General features: G+C 51.9%; 10 protein-coding genes across 10 annotated transcripts; 5 read left to right on the forward strand and 5 right to left on the reverse strand.

The window, feature by feature from the left end:
• Positions 1–1042: 1042 nt before the first annotated feature.
• Positions 1043–1922, forward strand: LDX57_007205 (uncharacterized protein; the record flags this gene model as incomplete). The annotated part of the gene is made up of 2 exons (XM_046088925.1): positions 1043–1259; positions 1348–1922. 2 exons carry the CDS (start codon positions 1043–1045, stop codon positions 1920–1922), a joined length of 792 nt encoding a protein of 263 aa, XP_045944895.1.
• A 681-nt stretch (positions 1923–2603) lies between these two features.
• LDX57_007206 (uncharacterized protein) lies at positions 2604–3347 on the forward strand (the record flags this gene model as incomplete). The annotated part of the gene is made up of 2 exons (XM_046088926.1): positions 2604–2609; positions 3045–3347. 2 exons carry the CDS (start codon positions 2604–2606, stop codon positions 3345–3347), a joined length of 309 nt encoding a protein of 102 aa, XP_045944896.1.
• A 91-nt stretch (positions 3348–3438) lies between these two features.
• LDX57_007207 (uncharacterized protein) lies at positions 3439–3894 on the forward strand (the record flags this gene model as incomplete). The annotated part of the gene is made up of 1 exon (XM_046088927.1): positions 3439–3894. One exon carries the CDS (start codon positions 3439–3441, stop codon positions 3892–3894), a length of 456 nt encoding a protein of 151 aa, XP_045944897.1.
• Positions 3895–4060: 166 nt separating this feature from the next.
• Positions 4061–5493, forward strand: RPL32 (60S ribosomal protein eL32). Its single transcript, XM_046088928.1, has 5 exons — positions 4061–4166; positions 4237–4276; positions 4708–4832; positions 4913–5034; positions 5103–5493. The coding sequence occupies exons 2-5, from the start codon at positions 4237–4239 to the stop codon at positions 5209–5211; spliced, it is 396 nt and encodes a 131-aa protein (XP_045944898.1). The 5' UTR covers positions 4061–4166; the 3' UTR covers positions 5212–5493.
• A 251-nt stretch (positions 5494–5744) lies between these two features.
• Positions 5745–7442, reverse strand: RIB2 (pseudouridine synthase family protein; the record flags this gene model as incomplete). Its single annotated transcript, XM_046088929.1, has 2 exons — positions 5745–7079; positions 7170–7442. 2 exons carry the CDS (start codon positions 7440–7442, stop codon positions 5745–5747), a joined length of 1608 nt encoding a protein of 535 aa, XP_045944899.1.
• A 1180-nt stretch (positions 7443–8622) lies between these two features.
• LDX57_007210 (FAD-binding oxidoreductase) lies at positions 8623–10283 on the reverse strand (the record flags this gene model as incomplete). The annotated part of the gene is made up of 4 exons (XM_046088930.1): positions 8623–9252; positions 9307–9710; positions 9762–9978; positions 10029–10283. The coding sequence occupies 4 exons, from the start codon at positions 10281–10283 to the stop codon at positions 8623–8625; spliced, it is 1506 nt and encodes a 501-aa protein (XP_045944900.1).
• Positions 10284–10760: 477 nt separating this feature from the next.
• On the forward strand, positions 10761–11392 carry LDX57_007211 (acyl-CoA thioesterase; the record flags this gene model as incomplete). Its single annotated transcript, XM_046088931.1, has 2 exons — positions 10761–10807; positions 10945–11392. The coding sequence occupies 2 exons, from the start codon at positions 10761–10763 to the stop codon at positions 11390–11392; spliced, it is 495 nt and encodes a 164-aa protein (XP_045944901.1).
• Positions 11393–12298: 906 nt separating this feature from the next.
• On the reverse strand, positions 12299–12787 carry LDX57_007212 (uncharacterized protein; the record flags this gene model as incomplete). Its single annotated transcript, XM_046088932.1, has 1 exon — positions 12299–12787. The coding sequence occupies one exon, from the start codon at positions 12785–12787 to the stop codon at positions 12299–12301; it is 489 nt and encodes a 162-aa protein (XP_045944902.1).
• A 2081-nt stretch (positions 12788–14868) lies between these two features.
• On the reverse strand, positions 14869–16700 carry LDX57_007213 (uncharacterized protein; the record flags this gene model as incomplete). The annotated part of the gene is made up of 2 exons (XM_046088933.1): positions 14869–15846; positions 15912–16700. 2 exons carry the CDS (start codon positions 16698–16700, stop codon positions 14869–14871), a joined length of 1767 nt encoding a protein of 588 aa, XP_045944903.1.
• A 1699-nt stretch (positions 16701–18399) lies between these two features.
• Positions 18400–20472, reverse strand: LDX57_007214 (IlvD/Edd family dehydratase; the record flags this gene model as incomplete). Its single annotated transcript, XM_046088934.1, has 3 exons — positions 18400–19615; positions 19666–19820; positions 19879–20472. The coding sequence occupies 3 exons, from the start codon at positions 20470–20472 to the stop codon at positions 18400–18402; spliced, it is 1965 nt and encodes a 654-aa protein (XP_045944904.1).
• Positions 20473–20892: the final 420 nt, after the last annotated feature.

The following is a 20892-nucleotide window of genomic DNA, read 5'->3' on the forward strand; positions in this document are numbered from 1 at the left end:
TTCCATGTTGGTAGCGGGGAATCATATAAGTGAAGTCAAGCGACTTTTCGAGGTTGATACCAGGCCCTTCTCATGATATCATCGGACCATGGAGATCATTGCAACGCAAGGGATAACACCAACGGACCGTACCTGAGTAACAGCGTAACTTCCCTATCTCCGCGCAAGGGATGGAAAGTAACCATGCATATTGCCATAGAGAACTCCATTGTACCGAGGGCTGGGGGTTTCCCTAGCGACTGGAGTTGTATGTATGTAGGTACAGTGCATGGAGGTTGGGCAGACAGTTGCAAGGGAGTTATGCAGTGTAATGCGATTTGATGGCTGGATATGTGACCATATTTTGTTTCTGTAGTACAAACTAGATTCAGCAGTATAGGTAGGTATCAATGCAAACACATAGATTAATGTGGTTGAGAACAAGCCTCTAGTTTGAGACAAATCGATTTAAACCAGGGCTGAAAAGTGACGAGTCATGAGCTCACACGAGTGGCGCAGGGCGATCCACACGTGTGCGAGTGAGATCCGGGGATGGAAGGGCGATCAGGCTTTGCCCAGGGCACACCATCCAGCGCGTAGCCTGTATCTAAGGTAGAGTGTAGAGTGTAGAGTGCAGAGAGTAGAGAGTAGAGAGTTAAAGAGAAAATAGTTGGTGGCCTTAAATTCCTCTTTCCCACCTGAGAGTTCAGGCCGTCAACAATACCCAATACGGTACAGTAATCAATCAATTCCACCGACTTTCCTTTCTCTTTTCCTTCTCCATCTGAACTTCGCCTTCTTTTTTTCTTTTTCCTTGCTCTTCTCTTTCATACTGGCTGGGAACCTGATTCTTTCTTTCCCCTCGCGTCCTGTCAATTCTTTGTTTGCCGCTACCCAATTCCTTATTTAAGCGCTCATCCCGCCCCGGACTTCTTCCAGCTCGGGCTTTTCCGCGACACGGATCCATCGCGGTGACACCCTTTCATTTCCTCAGACAACTTCTTCCTCTCGTGGATTCCCTCTTCGATTATCCCTCTTCCCACTTCTCCATGCCTTACGAATAATGTCGACTACGACCACGACCACCGCTCTAACGTCTACCACGCTGGTCGGAATGCTTCCCACCTTCACCGATGCGACGGCCTTAGTTTCGGGGAAGAACTGCCCAACCTGTGGCCAGGAGGCCATTCCGTCGCAACCCCTCCCAGCCAATGCCCAGAAGAAAGTCCATGAATTGGAGGGCCATATCGAATGCTTGAATGTCCAGGCGGCACATATGGGTAAGGATTGAACCACGCTTTTCCTCCGTTGGCGATGACGCCGGGTTTAACCCTGCATATGCTGATCTGGCCCCCATGACCCTTCCAGCTGAAAAGCTCGCCGAGTACGAAGAACAAGTCCGTCGTCTCCGCGCTCAGGCCGCCGTCCACAACTCCCGCAACGGTTCCTCCATATCGTCCCTGTCGTCCGCCAAATCCAATGAAGTCGATCGGTCGTTGTCGCCGCCTCAGTCGTCTCACTCGCAGACCCAACAAGGCGGCCGTCTCTCGACCCTGACCTCGCTCCTACATTATCGTCGCCCGAGTGCCGCGCCGGCAACGCCCCCGCAAGCGCCCGCGCAGCCTGTCGCTCCGACTCCGCCCTCGCCGCCGCAGCCTCCGGACCACGAAAGGATCCAATGGCAGAATGCTTTGAACCGGGAGCAGACCTTACGTCGGGAAGCGGAATCGCAGCTCACGCAGGCCAATACTGAACTGGAAGAGTTGACGGCACAGCTATTCAGCCAGGCCAACGAGATGGTCGCCCAAGAACGGAGAGCACGGGCGAAATTGGAAGAGCGAGTCGCGATGCTGGAACGACGAGACGTTGAGAAACGCAACCGCCTCGAGCGCCTTGAAAAGGCAATGGAAAGAGTCGAACGCATTCGGGCTTTAGTCGGGTAGCCAACCTTCGACAGCCTGTTTCCTTCCTCTTCTTTCTTTTTTCTTCTTGATTCTATTGCTTTTTGGCATTTCTTTTCACATACTACCCCATATCGTTCTGTTTGATTTTGGATACTGGTCGTCATTGTCATTTGGTTATTTATACCCTTGTGTTGGTGGCATCCACGCATCTTCTATATAATTTTGGATTTGACATGAGACATGACCTGATGGATTGGGGTCATTGCCCATGAAGATTACGAACAGCATTTTGGCATGGCGTTGGTTGAAATTGTTTCAGTGTTCTTGATCAGTATTGGTCTCTGCGGCCTACTGGGCGTTGTTCATATTTGTCTACAGCATCTATATTGGCTATATTTTGATTGCAGGCTATAATTCATCTGTACATGCAAGAGATTTACCACCATGTCCTTTCTTCAACTCGCATTCCATTGGGGGTTTCAGCGGCTTTGGGATCGCCTCTTCAACCCCGCCAACGGGGTCTGGAGCTAATTTAATGCTTGACCCACCGGGCTCAGGATGGATTTTGTTATATTTGATACGGGGAACCCGGACGGGCTTCTCGATCCACACATCCGCCGACGAGACCCATTGATTCAGTAATCCTTGCGAAAACTTGGGCTCATACATATACTTGCCTTGATTATCACCATATTTTCATCCATCCAACCTCAGATCATTATGTCGGTCGGCGTTGCTATTATCGGAAGTGGTATGCGATCATCGAAGATCCGAAGAAGTCAATTCCACTGACCAAACGGCAGGGATTTTCGCGCGGGAGGAACATTTGGTATGGCATCATTGCCCTACAATCCACACCATTGTCTCTTCCGGTGGGGCCTAACAACGTGCTAGCCCGGTGTGCAAGCGGCCAAAGAGTTCGACCTCAAGGCCATTTATTCGCGATCTCTTAATTCGGCGCAGAACCTCGCCGCCGGCGTCTCCGGGGTCGACCTGTACTCGGAGGATTCCGGCCCTGGCAAAAGCTACGCCGACTTGCTGTCGCGCGAGGATATTGCCGCAGTGATTATCGCGTACGTTTCGCGTCGGAGAAGCATACGGGATACCGAACAATGAGCTAATCTACGAGGCCTTCGCGATAGTCTGCCGATTCTTGTCCAGCCCGAATTCATCCGCCAGGCGCTAGCAGCAGGAAAGCATGTCCTCTCCGAAAAGCCAATTGCCAAAGACCTGGCCACGGCGCAGGACCTGATCGCCTGGTACGAGGCCAACGTCGACCACACGAAGGTGCTGTGGGCCGTGGCCGAGAACTTCCGCTACGTGAGCAAATATGTCCGCGCCGCCGAGGAAGTGCGCAAGCTGGGCGGAGTCAAGAACTTCCGCGTCAACGTGCGCAATTTGATCAAGACGGACTCCAAGTACTACAGTAGGTTCTTTTCGCCGGACTGTCTCACGCGTGTTTGAAGGGTGCCCGCTCAGCTGATCCTCTGCAGAAACGGAATGGCGCCAAACGCCCGCGTATCAGGGCGGTTTCGTCCTCGATGGCGGTGTTCACATGGTGGCCGGCTTGCGGCTGATTCTCGGGTCGACTGACGCTCTCGCCACGGTATCTGCGCAGTCGTGTCTGCAGCAACAACATCTTGCTCCTGTGGACACGGTAGACGCGGTCGTGAAAACTAGGTCGGGCGCGACAGGCGTGGTGTCGATCTCGTATGGTTCGACGTTGACTGATTCCACGTTTGAATTCACTTGCGACGGGGGTGTCGTGACACTGAACGGGGATCGAGTGACGGTCAACGGAACTGGGTATGAGGTGCCCTTCGAGGGTCGCTGCGTCAACAAGGAGATCGGCGAGTTCGGGGCGAGCATTGTCGGAGGCACCGGCATTGCGGCGGCATTGCGACCGGAAGAAGCGCTGGCTGATCTGGAAGTGATGGAAGGGATGTTCACGAGCAGTTCAGAGGATGGAGAGAAGAAGCGATTGCAATTGCAAATAAAGACCAGTCCTTAGGTAGCTGCTATCTCTGCGTACTCGATAGAAGAAGGGAACTAGAACAATGCATGAGATCGAATTAGTAAGAAGCTTCAGCAACGAAGATGACATAATCCCCCATCGCAGACTTGGCAGGGTTGGCCGATCGAGCCCTAAGTCGCTCTAAACGGGACTCGCTTAGCGAGGCACTAGCGCCGACTCGGCCAAACCTCAGCGAACAGTTTTGAGATCGAATTCGAACCGTCACGACAACTCTGAGCGCCAGTCACGGACCCTACGACACCGACAAGGTGAGTTATTTCCCGGACGATACGATTATTCTGCCTCGTCGCGCCGTATACTAATTATCATTTCGTCCAGATGGTCCTCGCAAAGAAGCATGTCCCCATCGTCAAGAAGCGTATGTTGCCTTGCCATCCTGAAATACATCCTGCCCTTTTGTCAGAACCTTCAGTCCAGCCCAGTTTCAGTTCAATGCAGTCCATATATCCTCAGCAAGCGTTTGTCAATACGAAAGAAGAGAACAAGCCGGAAGAAATTGATTTACGAGCGAATTGATCGAGCGGAGGAAAGACTTTTGCAATACTCGAATTTGGAACCCATCATTTCGTCACCGATGAAAAAAAGAACCTCGAACGTGAAACCGAAGTGAAAACACTTTTTATCTACTCTGACATTGACTTGCTGAGCGATATCTGGATTGCGATGATCTGGAACGATTCAGAAGAAATTTTCCGACGACCCATCTCAACCATCAAACCGACCACCTACCACGAGACAAACACAATCATGTTCGATCGAGAATCTCCAAACTGACTTGGTACTTTACAGGCACCAAGCGCTTCTGGCGCCACCAGTCCGACCGCTTCATGCGTGTCGGTGAGTCGTGGCGCAAGCCCAAGGGTATCGACAACCGCGTCCGTAGACGTTTCAAGAGCAACATCCCCATGCCCTCGGTACGTTTTCGCCCTTGCGGGATTCCGCGCAATCCTGATCTATAAAAACGACCGAATACTAATCCCAGTTCTATCGATAGATCGGATACGGCAGCAACAAGAAGACCCGCCACATGATGCCCTCGGGTCACAAGGCCTTCCTCGTCCAGAACCCCAAGGACGTTGAGCTGCTGCTCATGCACAACCGCACCTACGCTGCTGAGTACGTCTCCCTGTCCACAGAAACCGCTCAACCTAGTCCTTCGCAACGAGGCTAACATTATCTCACAGGATCGGCCACGCCGTCTCTTCCCGCAAGCGTGTCGACATCATCCAGAAGGCCAAGGAGCTCGGCGTCAAGGTCACCAACCCTCGTGGCCGTGTCACCACCGAGGCTTAAATGAATTAATTTTTATTACTGGAAAACCTTTTCAATCATCAAGAATTCCAAAAAATAACCAGTTTCATATATCCTTGGGCGGAACGGACATCTTAAAACTAACACGATGGGGATCTCTGTTCTTAAACGTGGTGTCGTGTGTCGATCGACCTTTGCGGTTTCTACTTGTATGGTCGTGAATTGAATCAAATTCTCGTGGCGATGAAGTGCAAAAAAAGAATTGCGGGTCAAGGTTTAAAACGTAACGAAACGAATTTCAGATTATGTGCATGTGCATGAGCTTGATCGCTTTGCTATCTATCTAGTTTCTTCTATCGGGGGTATGGTGGATCGTAGATGGCTTTTGCTCTCCCCCACTTTATCGATGTGTAAATGTTGGTGATGTCTCATGTCTCATGTGTAGAGATTATCTGCCATGTGTCCAGTCATGCATTATGCCATGTCATATTCTATATGCAGGTATCGATCATTTTTAAAATCTATCCTCATCACATCCCCCTACAATCACTGTCGATTTTTTGCTCTTTGTCTGATTAAACACCCTGCTCCGCCGGCTGCTGCTGCTGCTGCCTCGCCGACGAAATGTCCACCAAGCCCACACCTCTCACCAGAGCCGGTACGTTGGGTTCTTCACCGTCCAATCCCTCGGGAATCGTACCATGCCCGATCACCTCCTCTTCCTCCGGCGGCACAGGGATCCAGTCGGGAACCTCGCGAGGCCCATCCAATCCAGCCGGCGGCAGTCCCCACTGCGGCATCTTGCTACGATATTTCCACTCGCCCTCGTTATCCGAGTAGGCCACGGCATGCAGGAAGATACCCAGATCGTGCAGACCGGGATCGGTATACAGTTCAGTGCCGCAGACGTCGCAGGTCTCGCCGGACAGCATCTCCCCCTTGCGCTGATGATACCGGGCCACGGCGTCTTCGTGCTCCTTGGACATGATCTGCTCGACCACGGAGGAATCGGTGCCCGGCGGGACCATCGGCGCGGCGGTGAAATGCGTCTTGTAGCTCACCGTGTCCGGCGTCTCGGTCTTGCCCATGGTATTCAGCCGCTCGATGATCTCGTCGTCACGCTCCCCGCCCTCCTCCATCTTGCCCAGCTCCGGCCCGAACACGCGCCGGTTCGAGTAGATCGGATCGTTCGTGATCGGGTGGCCCAGGAACTGCAGGTGCACGCGGATCTGATGCGTGCGACCCGTCAGCGGCAGACAGTGCACGATGCTGTAGCCCTCCGTCTCATTCGAGAGCATCGGCGGCGGCGTCGCGGGTCGACTGTCGTCCCCATCGCGCGAGGCCGGCCTCGGCCCCGCCAGCTGGCCCTCCGTGGGCGGCGGATAATACGCCAACCGACGGAACTTCGTAGTCGCCTCCTTCCCCGTGGCTCTGACACGATTCAACCCGACCTTCGGACTAACCGACATAATGGGCTGGTCGCAGATAACCACTCCGTCAGGGAACCTCCCCTTCACGCGCGCGACGTACTCCTTCTGCACTGTGCGCTGCTTCAGTTTCCCCGCCATCTTCTCCGCGCCCTTCGGATTCTTCCCGATAAACATGACCCCCGATGTCAGGCGATCGAGCCGGTTACACGGCCTCGGCGTCCAGTCGATGTTATGCTGGTGGCGCAGGATTTCGATGATCGAGTTATAGTAGTACCGACCGGCGGCGTGCACGGGGACGCCGGCCGGCTTGTCAATGACCAAGAGGTCGTCATCTTCGTGGACGACGCCGATCTCGTTGGCCGTGACGGGGGGTTCATGGCGATGCAGCGTGTGCGAGATCACTTCGCCGTTCTTAACGATGTGGTGCGGGCCCACGGCTTTCTTGTCGACGGTTACTTTTCCGTCGATGAGCGCTTGTCTCTGCGATTGGTTAGTTCTCATCTCATCGTATACACGACACTAGAGGTAGCTCCGTAGTTCACGGTACGGTAGAAAAGGAGGGAAACGCACATAATACTCCGGCGGGCGATCCCTGAACTCAGAAATGAAGATATCGACCAACTCGCGATTGCGCCACCGTTCCTTGCAGAAAGTATTATAGGTGAAATGATACGGTTTGACGCGTCTCAGCCCGTTCTCGTAGTAATACGGAGCCGGCCAGTTCTTTTTGCTCGAGGTCGTGGAGCTCGTCGTGGTGATCGTTGAGGTCGCCGTGGTTTGTTCCTCTTCGCCTTTGGGCGGTGCTGCTGCCTCGACAGGAGGCTGCGCGGTCGGGTCGACCATGCTGCGGGGTGCAGGGATAGGAGCCTTGCCTTGTCGCAGCAGTTGCGTAAGGACTCGGAGGCGCAGAAAGGTTGGGGATGGAGGTTGAATGGTGGGCTTGGGAGGAGGTCTGATATTTGATGTTGTGGGAAGGGAGAGAGACGAAAATATTTCGAGGGGGGAAAATTTCGGGCTGCGGGGGATCTTATCGCAGATAACGGGTAGAATACTACTCTTGTCGCAGTCTAGCACTATATATTTTGACAACATACGTTCTTTTCTATCTTGTAAATAGAATCAACCTGTTGATTCGAGGCCTCAAAGCAACCCAACCCATCAAGCCCACTGTTTCATGATATTTTCAATAAGACCCATATCGTCCTGAAAACCATCGCCCCAAAGATAAATGCCATAACCACCACAATTCCCACCGTCTTATCGGCTGTCAGTCAAACGATTAATTCAGCATCTATCACACCCCGTCAAAAACAATTAGACAAGCCACTTCAGGGCAGCGAATACAAGTGCCAAGTACCTTCGATTTCAAGCGCCTGCAAGAAGCGATCATTTTCACCTGGTGAGGGCGTCGACTGAGAATGAAGATCACCCCAGACGCCAAGATTTATTTCTTGTGAGGTTGATGAAGAGCTCAGCCGCGCCTATCAATATGACATTTCAGCACAAGTAAAGTATAAGTATCAAGCATGGATCATACAGCGCCTTGGCCAAGAGACATAAGAGAAGAAAAGGGGGAGATAAAGGGTAAGGAGGCCCGAACGCTTAATTTCCTTATACAGATGGCCATAATCATCACCAGAATTACCATTCCAAGTAGTACTCCAACAATTGTGACCACCGGCACGATGACATGCGCCACGAACCATAGGCCGGAGTCTACGCCTTCTTTGAAGTCGCCCATTATTCCAGGGGCTGCGGTCGAGCTGGCAGTCAAGATAGCAGTGCTTTCGATATTGTGGTAGATAAACCAGATGGGATGATATGACCAGGGGTAGGTGTAATAAAGATGACGAAGGTGCAGAAAAGGAGACGGAAAAGAAGGGAAGAGAAAATAAAGATATGACAGTCATAGTCTCGTCACCATGGTTTTCTGACGTCTTCATTCCGTGATAATCCAAATTTCCCTCATCGGACGGAAATATATCCCGAGGGACTTGGCTGGACTAGTCCAATTCACCTAAATCTAAGCAATAGGTCCGTAAAATCGGAACTTCCCTTGAGGATCGTACTTTGCCTTCAACACTCGCAGCCTCTCCAATCTCCACGATTCATGCCCATACCAATCCCCCGGATTCTCGTGCCCTGACGCATAGTTGATATACGCATGCAGTTCCTTCTGACCCGTCGCTCGGAAAAAGATCTCTCGCAAACTCTCTCCAAATTCCCGCGCCTTGTCATCAAGCGCCGGATCAGAGTACACAATAAGCGGCGAGACGAGCAACGGATGCTCTCTGTGAGGGTAGGCCGTGGACTCAGAGGGCACGGACTGCACGCCTTGCGCGGAGTACCCTTCGAATAGTAAGACGGAATTGTTAAACTCTGAACCATCGGATGTTCCCGCGGCAAAAGCATCGAATGCTGCTCGTTGCGCTTGGGTATCGTAGGACCGGAGATTGAGCGGGAAGCAAACACTGCTAATCTTGGCCTTTTGGCAAGCAGGGGAGTCTCTGGAAGTGGATGCCCATGATGGTATCTCTTTGTATGTTCCTGATCCGGAGCTGACCACAATAGGATCGAGATCTCTCAATGGCTTTGTATATACGGACTCAACGGCAGATTTGCCCTGCTGGAAAAGGAAGAGGGCGATGACGGGCTGCGGTTGAGTCTGTCAGCAAGATCAATGATTTATAGAGAAGCGCAACCTTACATTCTCCGGATCCATATCTGGACTGCGAAAGAAGAACGAGTAGTTGATGAGATCTATCAGCTGGACGCCGTCGATAGAGTATCGATTGATACGATCATAGAGATTCTCAACCTTGTCATGGGTGAAGACATAGCTTTCATACGACCACAGTCCCTCATAAGACACATCGTGAATTTTAGAGGTGACAGAAGTCACGATCCCGAAATTGTGGCCAGCACCTTGCATAGCCCACCACAGATCCGCATGTGGACCAGAGGACGAGACGGTGCGAATAATGCCATCGGCAGTCACCACTCGCATCGAGACAAACTGGTCTGAAACGAGGCCATATCTGCCCTGTAAGAAGCCATGGCCACCACCTAGTCCCGGTCCCAGGAGGCTAACACATTCGCAGCTACCCGTTACTAGGCACAGTCAATTCAACATCTTAGATCAAGATTTCAGCGATGACATACCGGTCTGCTTCCCGACTTCCCACAGCGTATCAATGACCATTCCTGATTTCACGCCTCCTCCAAAGGTAGCCGTGCTACCATCATCGGCGATGGAAATCGAGTCCAGCTTGTCCAGCCAGATCTCGATACCATGCTGTACACCTCCCAAGCTAGCCAGGGCGCCGTGGCCACTGTTCACAGCCAAAAAGGGGATGTCATTGGCATTGGCATACCTGACCTTTCCGTCTGTCAGAGTTACTCACACAAGAGTTCTCGCTGAAAACCCACCGTTTCAGCCACATCTTCTTCCTGCGCGACTTGCACGACCACCGTGACATTGGGGACGCTATACTGCGAATTCCGGGCCGTAGCCGCTTCGAATCCTGGGGTACTGGGAAAGAAAATTTGTGCGCCATTTGAAAGCTTCGGGCCCAGATCCACGCTTATGCGAGCTGGATGGTGGGCAATGGAATCGTTGATCCATGGCAAAGAGGTGTTGAACTTGCCCAAGGCCCAGGCACCGAGAGCGGCCACCACTTCCATTTTGGTATATATGATGTAATTATGGATCCAAAAAGCTAGAAAGGCCAGAAGCCATGGTATAAATTCTCAACTCGATTCAGAATCTGAATCGCGAAGTAATACGGCACATTTATTGTTCAGGCTCAGCCCTGCGAATAGGCTAAGATGACGCCAAGATGTCATACTGTTGACCGGTCAGAGCCGATATCGGATGTACTGGGATGTGTACAGAAATCATGGCTCAAATGTATTATTTCACATGAATGAGATGCTGAATAGACTTTTCGATCTCATATCGATAAAGTGCGAAAGAGTGAAAGAAAGAAAGATCGAGGGAAGGGGAAAGTCGAAATCATCTGAAAGTCGGGGAAATCCCCCACTAAACCTCTTTAGGAAAGGCGGCTTCGGCATCGACGAACCTCGGCTGATGGTTCATCCTCATACTTTTGGCTTCACAACTCCCCTCCTCCTCACATCCGTAACTTCATACATATCACCATGCCTTCCCCAGAGATCGAGGCAAAGAAGCGTCGCACTCGCGGCGAGTATGTCTTCCACCAGACCTACCGAACAAGATGGTACACACACCTAGTGCACGAGCTCCGCGCCGCTCCACTCCCTTATCTTCTACTACGATCATTCCGTCTATACCCAAACAGAACCAGCTAATCCTTAATCCCAGGTTTGACAACGACATGTACGCACATCTCAACAACACCGTATATGCCCAGCTCTTCGACTCCATCGTCAACACCTACCTAATCACCAACTGCGGAATGGACCCCTTCTCCATGAACAACAACAACAACAAAGACAGCAACGCATCGCCCATCTCAAACCAAGTCGCCATCATGGTAAACTCCTACTGCGACTACTTCGCCTCAGTCTCCTTCCCCGACGTGTTGGATCTGGGCCTACGCGTCGCAAAACTCGGGTCGTCGAGCGTCACCTACGAAGTCGGGGTGTTCAAGGAGGGCGAGGACGCCGTGAAAGTGGTGGGTGGGTACACGCATGTGTTTGTCGCAAGGGAGACGATGAGACCGACCAGCGCGGGGATGGAGGAGAGGACGCGACGGGAGCTGGAGAAGTTGCTGAAGGGGACGACGGGCGCGGCGGCCGCGAAGTTGTGACATGGATGTGGTGCTGCATGGCTGAAGCCACAGGACTAGGGGAGTCTTGCCCGAGATCGGACAGCCAAAGGGGAAGATTCATGATTAGGTTTTGGGTAGCGATCGGTGTCCTGGTGACATCGGTAGACAATACACATAAACAAGTGGAATGGATTGACGGTTTGCTGTCACCCTGCCTTCCAGCTGTCTATACAATCTGAATTTTGTCAAGGAGGGTGGCCCAGGCCTTCTAATTGGACATGATAAGGTTTTTCTGATTCTTCGGACATCAAACTTTCGTGTGGCTTTGTCGATCCCTCAGACCGGTTCGGAGGTGCAGATGCGATATGCGATATGCAGCTACATCACAGATACCGTCGGAGGCAGGACTTGCAGCGGATGCACGACCTCTGCAGCGTGCATTTCTGACCTGTCCGAGATGTGCGTCGGGCATACGAGGTGTCCGTGGCTCGGTGAGACCATACAGTCTATTTCTCTGCTACCTGATTCACTTGAATGAGTTATGAAATAGATTCGTATTAAAATTTTTTGTTTCAAACTTTTTGGGTGGATCGCAACATTGGTATCATATGAAAGAGGTAAAAAGAATCATAACTCTATCCCGGGTCTAAAGTCCAGCGCCATCGCCAAGTCCAAACAGGGCTTTGAATACAAGACAGAAAAACAAAAGAAAAACATTGGTAGGAAACGCGGACAAGCATTCGCTAGTACGCTCAGGGGTAATAAGGGAAATTGCTCCAGAATCATAAGAATCACTTTTTTAAAATCACTTTTTGTTTGGTTGAGAATCCAGAGACACCAGCTGTGGAATCAAAACCATCTATGTCCCGGGAAGGTCGATATGCGATCTGTCCATCGTACAGAAGACCGCCTCCGTGGTAATCGGAGTAAGCCAGAAGTCGGCGTTCAAGCCAACTTGTCCGCCAGGACGCTGCAGCGAGAAACGTTGGCGCTCTCGGGGAACAGAATGTGACGCATGGTGTTCGTTTCCGAGTCAAGGTACCATTTCTGGTAGGGACCAGGGATAAACTTGCCCTTGGAGTCCCATCCGGTCACCCAGGTGTTGCCATCGTCCAAGCGGAAGAACATGAACTTTTCGGGCTCAGCACCGTCGTGGACAGTGTGCCACTGGCACCGATCTTCCATCTCTGTTTCGAAGATGTGGCGGTGAAGGATGCGACAGTAAACTAGAGGCACCGGAACTTTCTCATCGTGTTCGTTGCCATCTTTGCAGATCAGGTGCCATCCGCGGCCGGGAATGTACTTGTAGATTCCAGGAATGGGGGATTCCCAGTGTTCCTCCTTGTGGATGGAACCCTGAATGCGCTCTCCGCGCTGAAACCAGTACACAGGACAGAAGGCCATGCGCAGGCAGAGGAAGAGGTTGGGCGCCATGATAGCCGGGACGCGAAAAACAGGAAGGATAAACTCGCTTAATTGCTGATCAAGAAAAGGTAACGTAGATGCGTGAAGATGGAGGAGGCGATGCGATGCGAGAAGAGACGAGACGAGACGAGGGACGAGGATAAATTATAGGTCGACAGCCATCTTGACAAAGTGTAAACAAGTATGACCTGAAAAAATATACAAGGAGAATTGCGAGACAATCAATCACCGCGGAGGGTGTGTTTGAATGTCTTCGGGGGAGGATTGGATTCGTTGGAACGATTTTAAACGGCACTGCTTAGTTGTTTCTGCGGTATCAAGGACGCGTCGGTGCAAGAATGCGGTGTGCAAGTAGAGAGCTCCGTATATGAGGATGGAACAGGTGTGGACGGTCGATTTAGACTTGTGGTGGGTAACACAGAATCTCTTGAAGACGACCGATTGCGACAGGTTCGAGGCTGATAACACCACGTCGGGTCTTGAGCGGCGGACGGAACGAATCGGCTGATATCCAAACGGCACCAATCCAGGAAAATCAGATGGATTCAGGGGAAAAGATCAGGAGAGGTGCAGCGACCGACGGCGCACGGCGCACAGCGCACAGCGCACACACACAGAGGACGAGAAACAAGACTGCTTGTTATTGTTCGTCAGGTGCGCATGGCGGGAATCGAGCTTCTGACTGGGCGAGAGAGGAAATGGAAAACATGATAGATGGGTTTATATGGACAGGGGTGGGTAGTGAGGAAGGAAAAAGAGAAAAAGAAAAGAAATAGATGGCTGCCTTGAAAGGAGACCTTCCTGAGGCGGTCTGAAGCAGAAGCCGGGAAGAAGCGCGAAAAAATTGCAGATGGAAAGTAGAAAATCACGGGGCCGGCCCAGACCCTACGCGGAGTGGGGCCTTCCCGTGATCCACCGGAAGACTTTTTTTTCTCTGTGTTTTGCATCCCTCACTCGTCAGTCTCAGCTTCCCTCTCGACTTTCCAAAATTATCCACTTCTCTCAGCCTTTACGAAACCTTGCTAAGCCAGTCACCACCCACCCGATGACTCAATCCCCTTGGCAGTCCTGATCGTCTGCGTTGATTCCGTAATTCTCAAGTCGAGACCGATAACGCCCGTCTTGGCTGGAAGTTACTGACTTGTTCCTTTGACTATCACTTGCATCCTTGCTGGAGTCCAATGCTGACAACCATGTGCATGCTATCGACTATAGAATTGGTTGGGAATTCATCATCTCTGGCAACCTGAAGGAATCCGACTTGGCCTCTTGGCACACGAATCGCCAGAACTCTTGTTATCGCCATCCTGGTGACTTGCCGATCATCTTACGGCCACATTCAAATCAATAATCCAATATCATAAGCAGAGGAGCCGCTAAGCATAGTTCCGAGTTTAGGGCATCCTGGAAATTGGCCCAGGAACGGCCTTGGCACACAATCCTCGAGCTGCGTCTACCTGACAACCACGTACATCCCAAATATCCAGAATCCAATTCGCAGCGTCGTAAAGCTTAGTGAGGTCAGCAGGTCGACTCTTTGTAATTGGAGCCCTGACTCAGCGACCGTTACGCCAAATAAGCGGAGAACATAGCCTCAGGTCCGTACGGCGACGTGGTGTGATGGTGTCTTGAGATTCTGAAGATGGGTCTATGACACCTGCAGCTTATTCCATGACCTTCGAGGGCTCTCTCTAATCTACTGAGAAACCAGAGAACGCTAGCCTCAGCCACAAGTCATCTAACCCTATACTGCTTATAGTAAGAATCGCGTACCTCCGTTGCGCGCTACGGAGTAGTTCAGTCTGAGCCACCGCTGAAAATGTGGCTCATGCACGGTCGTATGTCGTCAACCGTACACTTTGATGTCCGTTAATTGCCTAAGCTAAGTCAGACTTGGTCATAGAATCATAGACCGAGTTGGTAGGCTTCCCTTTCTGAGACACATGCAGATTCATTATCAATATGTTTCAGCTGCCCTACTTCTCCCTTTACTGAACTCTGAATGAAAGAACTAACAGTCTGGGTACTGGGCATTGCTAAGCCTTGATTTCTACACCTGCTACAATCTAATATCCGATGACAACGGTTGATCAAACTGCTCGTCGGCAGAGACCTTGGTCATCCCAATCTTCACTTCCGACTCCTTTGCGGGCAATAAACAACCCCCGAGCGTCTACCTTCTGCTTGATGTCATACAATCGCGCATAGTTCTCTCCCCAGAAAGACTTTTGGAAATCCACTTCGTTGGGATTTGCCTCGTTGAGGTACGCCCCCATGTCTGGCTCGAGAGATCTGAACTTGTCAACCTCCCGGATGACTTGTTCTTCCACGGCGTGAATCTCGCCGGCCGAGGCGCCAGAAAGCCAGGAGCGTGTCCAAATCACATTCAAGGCCGCCTTTCTCCAGATCGGGTTCAATCCGCTCTCCACGTCCGCATTTCTAGTGACCTGTCCTCCAGCCACGAAGTGGGCTAGAATCATTTCTCCACCGCTCGTCTGCAGTTGAGAAATCGTCCGAGCAACATCACGTCCTCCGTTGGATGACTGGAGCAAGTCACGGGAGATCAGACGGGAGCCCATGATGGATGGACCACCGGTCCGATCGTAGTTACTCCCCAGCCTGAGCGTACCATCTAGAGCCATGTTGGTGGTAGGGTACAAGGTCGAGTTATAGGCGACTGTAACATCAGACAGAGCGCGGATGGGCGCGAGGACAGAGTCAAAGAGCTTGTCAACTTTGTCAGCCGATTGATCCATGCACAAAGTATCCATCTGGAGCACGGAGATGGTGTAATTCTCCCAGGGAAGCTTCGGTAGCAGGAAGAAATATCCTGCGCAATTCTCGTCATTGATAGTCGGGATACGTGAGCTAAATACCGCCAGGGCCTGCCAGTAGCTGGAGTTCGGACTCCAAGGCATGGAAATGGTCACATTCACAGCCACCGTGGGCACCTCGTCAAAGGTCCGCAAAGTGACTTTGGTAACGACTCCAAACGTTCCTCCACCACCGCCACGCAAAGCCCAGAACAGTTCTTGGTGTTGATACTGGTTGGCCGTGACCAGATTGCCCTGATGCTGATGTGTCAATCCACGTTCACGAGCTGTCAAACACGGAATGGGGAGTAGATGCTTACATCTGCAGTGACCACCTCGAATTCCACCGCATTGTCAGATGCCATGCCTTTCCAGGACCCAATAGGCGAATGTCCACCTCCCTGAATATACCCCCCAGCAGCACCGACTGTATGCGCCGCTCCGAGCACTGCCACCTTGCCCTCTTCCTTCACGGCCGGGTAGATCTCGTCTAGAATGGCACCCGCTTCAGCCGTCACTGTCGATCCGAGACCGTGACCCCCTGGGGCCCCTTTAGGCACAAAGTCATCGCTAAACGAAATCCCGCGCATCTTGAAAGTTGCAATCTGCAGAGAATGCGGCGCTCCCGACCGGCCTAGAAAATCATGGCCCGTGTTCTTGACCATCAGACGCAAGTTCTGGTCTCGTGCAAATCGCACCGCTTGTTGTATATCCTCGACTGTCTCCGCGACAACAGAATACACAGGTACTCTTCCCTGACCACACGGCACCGAGCTCGGAGTCTGCAAGGAACAACTCTCGTTCGCCGACGGCAGGGCCTCCCAGTTCTGGTACTGCAGTGCGCCAGGCTGTTCTCGACGCCAGGAGGAATTGGTGCTGAGTGCCTTCCGCTCATCACATAGGGCGGAGTCCAGCGTAGGATCGTGACATGGCCAGCCAACTGGTCGGACCGTGATGAGACGGCCCGAGACGGATTCATTCAGGGCCTGCCATGTCTGATCAGAGGGCCAGCACGGCTGAGATGGCAGACACCGACAAGTCGGCGGCACGTTGACCACCACCGCCGACGCGGTAGCAGCCGCGAGAACAAGAGAGGAAAAGAAATACATGAAGATCAATAATAGACCAGTCACAAACACACTCAATTAGACTTAATCATAGAAAAACACTCGCGAAAGAAAGGGGAAAGCAGGAGCGAAAGCTCACTCTACATATACTCCGACTCCCCAGGATAAAAGCTTGACGAACGACCAGCAAAGCCCCAATCCGACAAATCCAATTCGGCATCCTCGTACTCGGCCACTGACCGCTGCACCCGAAGCAAGCAATCAGGCACCAGACCGCCAATCCAACCACACCACGTTAAATAGACGCATTTCCCAATACGGCAAAACTGGGAAATACGAGGGCGATCTCACGCGTGGCTGAGTCTTCGCCAGATGATGTCACGTAGGGCTGATGGTTCGTATTGGAATTGCTTCATCCAATGCTATCATGCTATACGTTGGGTGGATGCGAAAGATGGGTATTTGCTTGATTTTGCTGGCTCCACTTGAAATTGAACTTCAATACTCTACACAGCCTGATTGCCAGGAGAAATAGGGGTACGGTTGTGGTTCTTCGTTTGCTTTGTAGTGGATGACAATGGTTGAATCCTGGCTTAACTTAACAAACACATGATGATGTGTGATAAGGTAGACCAGATTGTAGAATGTGTCTCATCTCGGTTATCCTCAACTAAAGACAACGCAAGTAGAGAAGACGTTTTATTCTTTCTTCGAGATCAAGGACCGCATGATTCGAGCCCTCCAGCTTAGTCCCCAAAGCGAAGCAAAGACACGCAACGCAACGCAACGCAAACAGTGGTCCTATTCGAACTTTCCTCACTCAACTCCAACGAGTCCATCAGACCATTTCTACAGGTGTCTTCTTATCTTTGTTGATATCGACAATATCGCCAATATCAACATCATCACCAGCACTAGTTGCATCCACAATTTCGAGTTCCACTGTAATCCAATTTAAAGGATCAGCTTTTGCCCTACCCGGTCAAGAACAGAAAAACAGACAAGTGACTCCGAGGCAGGGAATAGAGGTACAACGAAGCCAGGCCATACCTTCTGATTCGCACGCGCGAGGTTCCTTCTTTGATGAGGGTTTCCGATGGGTATTCTATCAACATGTAATTTCAATATCAGTTATATGTAAGCATGGATTACACAGCGTCTCAGCCAAGGGAAGCAGAAGAAAATAAAAAGGACAGACGGAACATACACAGCATATCACCGTAAATAGTATTAGAAGCATCACAAGTAAGACTCCTCCAACTATGCCCACTGGCCAGTACCATTCCAGCGTGGGATATACCGCTACCGAGCTGGGATCCAAAATGGGTTCCAAGATGGGACGCAAAGGATCTAAAATGGGATCGAGAATGGGATCGAGAAAGGTATCCAACATGGTGTCCAAACTAGCCAAGCCGATATTCGAGCTGGGGAAATTGGTCACGGTGATGCCAGTAGTGTGTTCGAGTGATAGATTAACCAGATGGGCCGAGATAATCAAGGAGGGGTAGTGTTAGAAGGGCGATGAAGGTGCGGGAAAAGATGCCAGTCATTATGAGCTCTCTGACGTCTTTATTCCGTGATCCAACGGAACTCTGTCTCTCTTCCGAGTTACTATGAGCTTAAGTCCAAGAGGAGATACGATCGATATTTTTGAATCCAAATAAAATTCAAAAAGTGCTAATAGCGAAAAATATGTACTCGAAATATACCAAGATCAAACCTCACATCCCCAAGTGATATCTTAATGGTTGTGCCTGGGCTCGTCATACTTCTGCGCCAGGCGTTGGAACTTGACTGCATCCCGCAGCACCATTCCCTCGCTCAGTTGCGTCGTCTCCCTCCGGAACAGCTCCTGCCATGGGGTGTGACTCTCCGGAGCAGCGTACCCACCGGTAGCTTCGAGCGCTAAACGTCGCTTCTCGATCTCCTCGGCGGGAACCAAGATGTCGACACGACGTCGGTTGAGATCAACTCGGAGTTTGTCGCCGTCACGCAGAAGCCCCAAGTTGCCTCCCGCCGCGGCTTCCGGGCTGGCGTTTAAAATCGACGGAGATCCGGACGTGCCCGACTGTCGACCGTCTCCAATGCACGGGAGGGACTTGACCCCCTCCCGTAGGAGACGTCCGGGCGGGTGCATGTTCACCACCTCTGCGGCTCCGGGGTATCCCAACGGACCAGCACCGCGCATCACCAAGATGCTGCGGTCGTCGATGGGCGTGGACGGGTCTTCGAGACGATGATGGTAATCCTCTGGTCCGTCAAACACGACGACGACGCCTTCGAACGCCATCGGATCGTCGGGGTTTTCCAAGAACTTTTGTCGGAATTGCTCGGAAATCACACAGGTTTTCATGATGGCGGAATTGAACAAAGTCCCTTGGAGGTGCAGAAAGCCTGCATCCTCCAGAAGGGGTTTATTATATGCGCGAATCATCCGGCGATCCCAGGTATGCTTTCCTCGGACGTTTTCTGCTATCGTGTGGCCATTGCAGGTCAATGCGTCAGGGTTCAGTTTCCCGGCGTCCAGCAACTCCGCCATGATGGCTGGTAAACCACCGGCCCGGAAATACTCCTCTCCTAATAGCTCTCCAGCCGGTTGCATGTTGAGAAGAAGCGGAATGTGAAATCCGAGCTGGTCCCAGTCATCCAGAGAGACGTCCACCCCAATATGCTTGGCAATGGCGTTGATGTGGATGGGGGCATTCGTGCTTCCCCCAATAGCCGTATTGGTGGTGATGACGTTCTCAAAAGCCGCGCGAGTCATGATGTCGCTCGGTTTGCGATCCGCGTGCACCATCTCAACGATCTGCAGGCCGGTTTCATAAGCACACTGGCCGCGTTCTCTGTAAGGAGCAGGGATGGCCGCCGAGCCTGGCAGGGCCATGCCTAGTGCCTCTGCTAGCGCATTCATGGTCGATGCCGTTCCCATGGTGTTGCAATGTCCCACGGAGGGGGCCCTTTGACAAGTTGTCAGATAAGTCTCTCAAAATTGGGGATTTCCTCATACCCTCTAGACACGTAGTCAATGAACTCCTCTTGGTTGATCTCCCCGGCAGCATACATCTCTCGGCCCTTCCAGACTACCATCCCCGATCCTGCAAGCTCATTCTTCACATACCCATTGAGCATAGGACCCACGTTCAGACATATGGCAGGGATATTCTGAAATCTCGTCAGCATACCACCAACCCAACCGGGAAACTTTTTCGCAAGCACATACCACCGTGGCAGCAGCCATCAACGCGGCGGGAGTGGTTTTGTCGCAACCGGTCAGCAGAACCACGCCATCCAAGGGATATCCATAGAGCACCTCCACCAGACCCAGGTAGGACAGATTGCGATCGATACAGGCGGTAGGCCTCCTACTACTCTCCTGGATGGGATGCGTTGGGAACTCAAAGGCAATGCCGCCCGCCATTCGGATACCTTCCCGAACCCGCTTCACCAGCTCCAGGTGATGACGATTGCACGGCGACAAGTCCGATCCGGACTGCGCGATACCTATAATCGGCTTGCCGGCCATCAACTCCTCCCGAGTGATGCCGTAGTTGAGATACCGCTCGATGTACAGGGCCATCATGGCGGGATTACTTTCGCAAGTAAACCAATTGGACGAGCGCAGTTTGCGCCCCTTCCGGGCGGCGCGGGGACCGGAGGAGCCATCTTTGGCGGTTTTCAAGGCCTTTTCGAGCTCAGCGGTGCGCTTTCGAAGCGCCAGTAGCTCGGATTCGCAGTCCTCGATGTTCACCGGGGGCCGACTAGTCCCCGCGTCGCAGGAACAGCCTTCGCACGATTTCTGGGGTTCACACGGCATGATTCAGATTCGGGGCGTTCTTCCCCACGTTCTTCTACTAAGTTTGGGTCCGTCGGGAATCTCTGTGGTGGGACGAAGGGAACACGCGAGCGACGAGATTTTCATCGGCTAGTTCGCACTCGGGAAAGATATGGAAGTATGGCTTCTTCGGAGTAGGATATCGATGATTAATAAAGCAAGATAAAAGGCGCGCGATAAGCTCTGACTAGAATAGCGGCCGGGAATTGGGTAGAAATTATATGGGACGCAAAGAAAGCCGGAAAAGAAAAGCCGACGGTACGGAGGATGTCCGACAAGGGAGAGCCGACAGACGAGGCAGAGCAGGCTTTAAGTAAGAATCGGGATGATGAGAAGAAGAGGAAGGGAGGGCCATGGTGAAGGCGCGTCCAGGACTTTGGAAAGAAGACTCGTTGGTTGAAG

This window comes from Aspergillus melleus (assembly GCF_016097325.1).
Source record: "Aspergillus melleus strain CBS 546.65 chromosome Unknown contig4, whole genome shotgun sequence".
NCBI lineage: Eukaryota > Fungi > Ascomycota > Eurotiomycetes > Eurotiales > Aspergillaceae > Aspergillus > Aspergillus melleus.